This window comes from Lycium barbarum, chromosome 4 (assembly GCF_019175385.1).
Source record: "Lycium barbarum isolate Lr01 chromosome 4, ASM1917538v2, whole genome shotgun sequence".
Classification (NCBI taxonomy): Eukaryota; Viridiplantae; Streptophyta; class Magnoliopsida; order Solanales; family Solanaceae; genus Lycium; species Lycium barbarum.
Window position 1 is genome coordinate 16752165 of NC_083340.1, and position 10425 is coordinate 16762589.

Consider the following 10425-nt stretch of genomic DNA (forward strand, 5'->3'; position numbering starts at 1 on the left):
CGATCAGATCAATGCGGCGTCGATCTGACCGTCGAAGTTGTGAAATTTCCAGTGAGCAAACTTTCGTTTCCTTTCATTCTACGGTGAGAAAGGCGGTCCGTCGAACTGATCAACGGAGCGTCGATCTGCTCCGTCGAATGGTCCTTGCACTAAATCAATTCTACGGCACAATCGACGAAGCGTTGACCCGTCCGACGGTACAAAGAATGACCGTCGAACCCCCCTTTCGCATAACTGCAGTGAAGTTTCATTTTGACAAGCTTTTCTTCCTTGCCTCAAATGTCTTTGGAATCTTAATTAGAACTATTAAGGATCCCTTCTTACTTGTAGGGACATTATATACACCTTAACTTTCGTTAGTCTATTCACCGCTCAGCAACTCAAAATTTCGAGGTGTATCATATACGGTCACTTAAACAGACCGTATAAGTTATACGGACCGTATAAGTGTCCGTATAATCCTCGTTGGGTAGCTTTTTAATTTTATAAAAGAGGACCCCCAAATTCATTTCTTTTATTTTTCATCTTCTCCAACTCTCTCAAAACCTCTAGAACTCTCTCCAAACCATATCAACACATATCCAAGGAAAAATCAAAGACCAATCACCAAGGATCAAGAAAACCAAGTGTGTGGATGCTCACTAGGGTTGATATAAGTCAAGAACTTCTTTAGTAATGAGGTTGGGGTCCTTCTCAGGTGGAGTATTTTCATCCGAAGACCATTCCTACATAATCAAAGGTGAGTTTCATGTTTATTTCATGTTATTAAGAATATTGAGTGGTTGAAAGACCCGGATTATGGAAGGAGGTGGAGTGTGAGGTTTAAATATGGGAATAGTGGTATTCTTGAATAGTAACTTGACTTGAATTATAGTTCTTGATATATCATGAATGTAATCTTGTTATGAATGATATTAAAGATGTTGTAGAAGCATTACATGCGAATGAATATGATGTGTCACAATCATGGTTAGGGATGACTTTGAAAGGGGATTTTGAGAATTGAATAATGTCTAGCTTGATGAAGTTTATGGATTATGATATTGTGGGTGTTGTTATTGAAGTTTAGGAGTTGTTTATTATATGGAGGAAGTTGTTGAAACAAAGGAGATGCTGCCCAATTTTTATTAGCTCATAGTTGCTTTAGCTTAAGCTTAAGTATGATTCCGGTTATCTAACCTTAGTATGAATTCTCTTGAATGTAGAATAGTGAACTTGGAGGGAAACGTTTAGTCGACAAGGCTAGAGAGCCGAAAAGGTATGTGAGGCTAGATCCCTTCTTTCAAAGGCATGACTTCTATTTTATGATTTCTTCTCTATATTTCCATGGCCTTTTTACATCCCAAAGATGAAAGTTAAAAGTTCCTAAGAGCTTCTTATGAGATAGAGATGAGAGACGTTATTTGATAATGATGATGATAGTGATGCTTTCATGAGTTGATAATCCTATTTCTATGATTTCATTGATGGTACTTTTTGTTGTGGTCTCACCCTATGACCTTAGTCCTTCCTAGGTGAGGCATAGCGATGATGATTATTCCATAATGTAATCGGAGGTTCCTGACCTTACGTCACTCTGATAGAGTTATAGCTTTTAATTGAGCTCTCATGCATGCCTCATATTATGTATATGTATGATAGCACCGCGCCGCCCTATAGGCAGTCAGGCAGACACACCACTGCAGTGGGCAGCTTATGCCCTAGACGCGGGAGGCTTGGACGCGGGCTAATGATAATCACACCGTACCTATATGGTCGGGCAGCTTATATATGTATGATATGATATTAATTTTATTATAAAGGTTAGCATGCATGACTCCGCCTTAAGAGGCAATCAGTTACAGGTTTTCTCTTTATCTTATGCTCATTTATTTCCTTAGTATGATGTTGTACATGCCTTACATACTCAGTACATTGTTCGTACTGACATCCTTTATTTTATGGACACTGTGTTCATGCCCACAGGTAGACAAGGAGACGGCGCAGACGCTTAGGAACCCACTCAGCGGATTGGTAAGAGCACTCCACTACTCCGGATTTACCATTCTTTGGTATATTCTTTTGTGTACATATTGGGGTATGGCGGGGTCCTGTCCTTATGATTTCAATACTTCAGTTAGAGGCTCGTAAATGCTTATGTGTGGGTTGTAGGAGCTATGTGACCTCTCTATTGTATACTCCGTACATCATTTTTGTATCCGTATGGGCCTATGTATGCACGCATATTTATGATGAGTTTGTGTTGAAAGAAAACGATATATGCCCAGGTAGAGTATGATTGTTAGCATGATAATTGGTGTTCGGTGGTCATCTTCAGGTACCTGTCATGGCCCCTAGCTGGGTCGTGACAGTTACACACTGGCACACTCTTATTGTGTTTTAAGTCTTAGAGTTAGAGATTATCCATTTCTCAGTTATGCTCAGAGCTATCAACATCTTAATCATGTTCACTGCCTTCTCTCACTCCAGCCTTCTATTGTGATCACCTGTTCACCCTAGGATCCCAATTCCGTTTGGGTCCCAAGTGACAGTAAAATGGATAGGCTTAATCTTTGTTCATACATTCTTATTTCTTATCTTTTATTCTCCAGGGATCGAGTCCCATATTTCTTGGTTTGTTTGAAAAAACCTCTATTTTTCTCTGTTCAGGCAGAGCCTTTGCTTTGTCCCAAATCTCAAGATAACCAGTGTGGTTATGATGAGAGCATATCCATTTTTCAGACACAAATATGTATTTTCCCTGAGCAGAGTGTAAGACTTTGATTCTTTCAATACCAGAGTATTTTCTCCTATCATATAGATTTCGGACTGAGGTATCTTTACCAAAAAGCCATGTCCAGAGATATGACATCTCAAGATCTGTCTTTGTCTGCCTTACCTTCTCCTGAAGTAGCTTACTCTTTCCAAGCTCAGTAATGAGATTTGCTTTGTCCTTTTCAAGTTCTTTCTCAATCTTAAAATGAATCTCACAAATCTCCTGTTTTAATCCAGGAGAAATGTTAGTTAACTTCTTCATTTGATTGGTTTTCAAGGCATTTTCTCTGGTCTCTCCCTTGACTTGTTTCTTTGGATTCACTGTGGACATAGTCCCGTCGTTTCTAGTTTGCTTAAACATAACTACCCTGTCATGATAGATGTTAATCAAGAGATCTGTAAGAGATATCAACTTTTTCTGAGAGTAGCTTTCCAGATCCTTTTCAGTATAAAAAAGATTTGCTTTGTTGTCAGGACCCTGGTCTTCCTCTTTTACTTTTTCATTACCATTTTCAGTAACAAATCTCGCCCTGAGTGTAAATGTAGATTCAGGATCTACAGGTTCATTGTCAACACTCATCATAGTTGTATCACCTTGGTCATCCTCAGACATACTGAAGAAGTCTTTTCTAGCAGCCATGGCTTGCTTCACCAAGCGGTCAGCATCATTTCTTCTGTTGGCTTTCCTGACAGGGACCTAGTTCCATGCAGCTGTATTTTCACTGTGATTTTTGTAATGAATCTGTATATGAGGAGAGCATTCCTTTGAGAGGTGTTCATGCTTTCCACACTTGTGGCAACAATTATTTTCTTTGTAGTTCCTGTTGGATCTTTCTTTCTTTGGGATCCCACTGTTTCTTCGAGCCATATCTTGGAATCTTTGAGTGAAAAACTCTATATCGATGTCGTCACTTTCTGAGTCATCTTTCTTTGACTCTCCTCTCTCAAGATCTTGAATAGGCTCGTTGTCATTCATTTGTATAACCCCTTGCACTCTTTCCTTCCACCACTTATAATATTCTCCATTGAATCTTGGTGGTCTTGTGCTAGATTTTTTCCTTCTTTAGGTTTGGTGAACTAGTCATGAAGGAGATCCTTTCTAGGTGTTAACCTTTTAGAAAACACCCGCTCTGATACTAATGGATAGAACCTATGGGTTCACACTTTGCTAGTTCACAACCTGAGAGTTTACTAAAACAGTCTAAGGGACCAGGTCCCAAAACTGTTTCCACAGATAATGACAGAAAGTAAATAAGGCAAGTAATTTTACGTGAAAAACTCCTTGCTCAAGGGATTAAAAACCACGACCTACCCTAGTAGGATTTCCAACTTCCCTAAAGACGAGCAACTTCAGATTACAACCCGTTGCAACCTAGGAATTAAACTCTTAATCCCTAACCCTTTCAATACACCCATTGTAATCACCTTTATAATAACTCTATTGCAAAGCTCCAAGTCTTGACTAACTCTAGCCAACGACTTAACTAATACTTAGCTAACTCTAGCCAAGAAAACAAAGTTATAAAGATTGAAATCTGTTCTACTATGATGCTTCTTGATAAGCAGTGTAAGAACACAAATTAAGAACATGAAACAAGACTCAACTATCCTAAGGAATTCAGATGTCTTTAGTGGCAGGAACTGGTCCCTCTGATTGTTGAGATCTTGTTCTTGTGGACACCTTCAGAAAGGTAGCCGCCACACTTGAGAGAAATATAGACTTTTAGATTTGCAAGTGTTAGGTCAAATAATCCCAATATGATGTATGTCTATGAGACCAAACAGAGAGCATTTGAGAAACATGTGACCATGGATAGCAACTTTTCAAGGGCTTTTAGTTTCTAGAACACATACAGCTGTGCTGCTGCAGTTATGCCTGAACAGTGCAGCAGCTTTACAGCTGTTAAGTACCGTGCAGTGCTCCCATGAGACCTGATGGAGGACCTGATCCTTGACCCGTTTGTTAAATCATCAAAACCATGAAATGCTATAACTCATCATTAACTCATATGTTATTCTCTACTTCAACCGATAACAATTATTTTTGATAATTTGTGATAGTTTTGATACTTATATTTTGACTTTTTTGATAGCTCAATTTGATCAATTAAAGCGGAATGTATTCATTGACTAGACGGGAGAAAGCACATTTGTTTATTTAACACTAAAAAACTTCTCATAAACAAAAACAAATGTCATTTTTAGTCTTTCTCAAGAAAGATAAGAAGGATTTTGTTTGTGACACTGATGGCATCCATTGTATTTTTTTTTTAACTATCCAATATTCTCATAACTGGTTGCTCAGGACTAATTCGGATTCAGATAGGCTCATTAAGGGAGTACATCACTCCCTACTAAGAAGTTATCCATTTTCGAGACTTGACCCCAAAACATATGATTAAGGATGAAGGTATTCAAATCATTTTGCCACATTCTTTGCTGCGTTATTACTCGTGAGTTGTGCCAACTCAAGTAGCGTCAAACATGGAACATGGGAGATATATGTAAACGTTTTTGTGAATACTATGAAAAATTACATCCTTAATTATAATTACATTAATAACAACCTTTTAAAGACAGTGGAATGAAGATCGGAAGAAAAAAACACTACAAATTTGAAACTAAATTAAATTAAAATATTCAAAAATCTACAAAGATTCTTCTTTTCCTATTATAATCAAACTATAACCGGAAATTCTATTATTCATTCATACAGAAAAGCACTCTACAAAAAAATTAGAGATACTTCAACATTATAAAAGAATAATAATATTGCAATAGAGAGAATAATTAGTAGTACTAGTTTTTTTTTTTTTACTTACACATGTTAACGTCAGTACACAGAACAACTTTTTGGTTCCTTTTTCCAAATATGAAATGAAAATTCACACTCTCTATTTGTTCGGGTGACTGAGGAAAAGCTCTCAAATTTTTCAGAAGCTGTGCTACTTTGCAAGTCTCTTTTTTTATTTTTCCCTTCTAAATCCTTAAAATATTCAGAAATATGGGGCTTCACTATAATTTTTTGATATTTGCTTCAAGTATTGCGTTTGTTTCTAAGTAATCTTTGTGTCTTTTCTTCATTGTTAACAGTTAACAACCGTTTCTAGTTGGCATTTATATATGGCTTTAATGCAGTTTGGTCTGCAAAATATTTATGAGTTTTTTAATATTTAGAATTAGGTGAATGCTAATTTTAAAAGTAGAAAGTAAAAAAACAAAAGTTAAATACTTCTCTGATACTTATTGCATGTCGAGTTCTTTTGTTCTGTTTCATGTTTTTGGTTTTTGGGTTTTAGAGGTGAATTCAGTGAAATAGAAATATTTTATGTGCTCAAATTCCCGAAAATAGTTGAAAGCAATTTAATATTCTTTCTGTACGGAGTTTGAAATTGTCAAGAGATATCATGTACTAATACTAAACAACAATTGAGCATTTTCAGACTTTACATATAAGTCAATTTGACTTAAATTTTATAGAGTAAAATTATGTGCGCAAGTTTCGATTATTTGCACTTTGGTAAGTACATTCTCATTATTAATTTATATGCTATGCTCTATTCAACCGATGACACATTAAATAACTCTTATTCTAGTAAGTGATTTGATAATTTGTGACATTTCCAATACTTCATTTGACTTTTTTTGATAACAAATGAAACGGAATGAATTCATTGACTATACGGGAGATTGCACATTTGTTTTATTTAACACTGAAAAGAACTTCTCATAAACAAATGTCATTAACTTGGTCTTCGGCAAGAAAAATAAGAATGAAAATGTCCGTGACAATGAATGCATCCATTTTTTTTAACTATCTGGTATTGGAAATCTACTCGCCACGATTAATTCGGATTCGCGTTGGATAGGCCCATTAAGGGAGTAAAACACTCTCTACCAAGAAGTTATCCATTCTCGGGGCTCGACCCCAAGATACGTGGTTAAGGACAAATGGATCCAAACCATTCCACCACACCCTTTATTGCGACAACATCCATTCTTACTTGTGAGTTGCGACTAGCTAAGTAGAGTCAAACACGGAATATGGGATATGTAAATTTATTTGTGAATACTATGAAAGTCACATCCTTAATTATGATCACATTAAACAATCTGTTAAAGATATTGGGAGAAGAATTGCAAGAAATATCAGAGGAACTGTCCACATACAATGACATCCCATATAATACAACAACGAATGAGTTATATGACCTATCCATCCATAGTTCTTTTTCCTTCTCTCTTTCTATTGCCTTATAATACCTCACCCAAGAATGTCAACTGCTAATTGGCAATTGCAATTAGAGAAGATGAAGCTACTAAAACTAGCTATGAGAACCCTTTACTTCTCTTTCTTGTGCTTGTTGATTTTCTGTAGTTTAGAGTCCACTGTTTCTTCAGAAACTGAGATACTGAAACAAGGGGAAGTTGTGAATTCTTCCACTTCACTTGTTTCTTCCAATAAGACTTTCACTCTTGGATTCCTCATCCCGGCCGAAAGAAACAACTACAGCTACTTAGCAATTTGGTATACCAATAATTCTATGATCAGATTTCCAGTATGGATTGGCAACAGAAATGAACCTATACATAACAATTCTGGTGTTCTTACAATAGATAGCTCAGGTAGACTTATTATCAAACATAATAGAGGGAATGTTGTGCTTTCGGCAGAGCAAACTACACTTGACACCACAGCTACCCTACAAGAATCAGGCAGTTTTGTGCTGAGTGAGGTGAGTTCAAATGGTTCATTAATCCGGGAGTTGTGGAATAGCTTCGACTATCCCACGGATACCTTGTTGCCAGGGATGAAACTAGGGATCAAACACAAAACCGGAAAGAATTGGAGTCTTACGTCGTGGCAAAATCCAATTACACCGGCACCTGGAGCTTTTACGCTTGAAAGGGACCCGCTAAGACGTCGTTTAGTTATCCGACGACGAGGTGTGATTTATTGGACAAGTGGAGGTTTGGAGAAGGGGGAATTCCCACACATTTGGACAGAGTTTTTGAACCTGAATTATAAATTCTCCACCTTACGCAATGCCGATCAAGAGTACTTCAGTTATTCACTTATATACGATGAACTGACAAGCATAGAACGACGAACCATCTCCGGTTGGCAATTATCTGCCTCAGGGAGTATACTTGATGGAGACAGGCCAAATGTTGCCTACACAGAGAACTGTTATGGCTACAAAGATGAAGCTCCGCAATCAAGTGGGTGTGAGTTATGGAAGCAGCCAAAATGCAGGAAGCCAGGCCAAGAATTTCAATTAAGATCAGGAGATTTTATGTTTGAAAAACCTTTAGGGCCACGGTATGCTGAAGGAACGAAAGTGGGAAATTCAAGCTTTCCCCTGAGTGATTGCAGAGCTGAATGCTGGAATGATTGCGATTGTGTTGGCTATGATTCTTCTGAATATTCTAATGGATGCACATTCTGGAGAGGGAAGAATTTGAACTTCAGTCAAGATATTTCTGGCATGGGCTCGAAATGTTATGTCATTACAGAAGTAACAGAACCTCAGAGTAAGTTTCTGACCGATACAATTTCATTCATACAACTATTGAACCGAAAACTACAGTTTTCTCGGGCAAAATAACCACAATAAGTGGGAAAATGTTTGGCTCTGCTTTCTAACTTTGCAATTTTTGATGATAAAACATGCCTACTAGGCTTTTTGGTAAGATTTAATGAGTATTTATTTTATGAGTAACCAACCGCAAGTTCAGTAATTTAAAAGTGAATGAATTAGTTAAGTAACTTTTGTAGAAAAAGAAAAGAGATAATGGTTAAAAACACACCTCAAGTATAACTTTTTTTTGAGTTTTTTCCCTGAATTATTAGATGTGAGAGTTTCCTAAATTATCACAACTAGTTTGCAAAACACACCTTAACTAGGGCTGTTCACGGTTTTGGTTAAAACCAAAACCAAACCGAAAATTTAATCAAACCGAATAAAAAAACCGACATTTGGTTTGGTTTGGTTTGGTTTGATTTGATTTTAAATTTTAAAAACCGATAATATTTGGTTTGGTTATGGTTCTATTAAAAAATAACCGAATAAATAACCGAACCAAACCGATAAATTATACACATAAATTTTATAATTATTTATATGTATAATATTAGTTTTTCATAAATAATTATAAATATTTTATACCTTTTAATCATTAATTTGATTTTTGATCCACTTATTTCACATGATTGTTTAAGACTCATGTTTTTAAGAATATGTCCAAGCTCATGTCTTTAAGTCTTTTAACTCTTTTAAGTGTTAAGTGTAAACCTACTAACAGAAGTTCACGCTAGAATCTAATGTCTTTAACTTAAATTTTTAACCTTTCTTTGTCAGTCATTTGATTTTAGATTGTTTCTTCTTCTTTTTTTCGAATTTATACCTTTCTTTTTTCTTGTTTGAATGAGTCCTAAACTTCTAATATTTTTCATATGAAAAGTATAGGGGTTGTAGATTTGGAGGTTCCTATAGAAGATACTTCAGTAACATCAGCATTTGCTGTAACTCAAGTACATGGTAATGCCCTAATACTTCTTCCGTGGGTAATCCTCCTAAAAAGCAGAAAAGAACAACTCCTTGTAATCGAGACCCTAGCCTTGGGGATAATGATAGAAAAATATCTGAAGTTTGGGATCTTTACACAAATATTTTTAATAAAATGGGAGAATTGAGGGCAAAATGCAAGTACTGCCCCAAAGTTTGGGATCATTACACAAAGTTTTTTTATTTCATATATTTTCATTTTAATTTTAGGTAGTCTTTATGTTTAATTAATATGTATGTTTGTAAACAACAATTAAAAGATCCTATGCTCTACTTTATTTTCAGGTATGTGTATTAAGATGACAAAAATGGTGCAGCCACTACTAAGTTAGTTTTTAGCTCTATATGTAATAGTTTAGCAACTTTGGGTAACTTGAGTACTACACTATCACTAATAGTGAAAATGTTTCTATGATGTATGTTTCACCTTAAACTATAAATAAAAGTTATCATTTGAACAAAAAAAAAAGACATGTCTTTTTCAACTTTTTAATGTTTTATTGATAAGTCTCATGGCTGCTAGCCATAAACCGAAAAATCAAACCAAACCGACAATAACCAAACCGGTGGTTATTATTTTATTTGGTTTGGTTATGGTTTTAGACATTTAAAAACCGACTAAATTGGTTTGGTTATGGTTTTAATCAATAACCGATCCAAACTGAACCATGAACACCCCTAACCTTAACTATTAATTGTTCACTTTTTCTACCTGAACTATCACCAACTAGTTTGCAAAACACATCTTATTAAAAATGAACAAAGGTGTATTTTGCAAACTGGTTAGTGATAGTTTAGGTAGAAAAAGTGAGCAACTGATAGTTGAGGTGTGTTTTGCAAACTAGTTGTGATAGTTTAGGTAGGAAATTGAATAACTGATAGTTGCAGTGTGTTTTGCAAATTAGTTGTGATAGTTTAGGTAGGAAATTCTCATACCTGATAGTTCAAGTAGAAACTAAAAAAAAAGTGATACTTGAGGTGTGTTTTTTATCCTTAACACAAAAGAAAATGGTAAGTTGGATGACCATTTGAGAAATAACTTTTATTTATTAGTCTAAATTCAGTGACACTTCCTTCTCACAGTGAATGCAGAGGCAAAAAA

General features: G+C 35.7%; 1 protein-coding gene across 1 annotated transcript; it reads left to right on the top strand.

The window, feature by feature from the left end:
• Nucleotides 1-7028: 7028 nt before the first annotated feature.
• Nucleotides 7029-8363, top strand: LOC132637212 (G-type lectin S-receptor-like serine/threonine-protein kinase CES101). The gene has a single exon (XM_060354335.1). It carries the CDS (start codon nucleotides 7029-7031, stop codon nucleotides 8361-8363), a length of 1335 nt encoding a protein of 444 aa, XP_060210318.1.
• Nucleotides 8364-10425: the final 2062 nt, after the last annotated feature.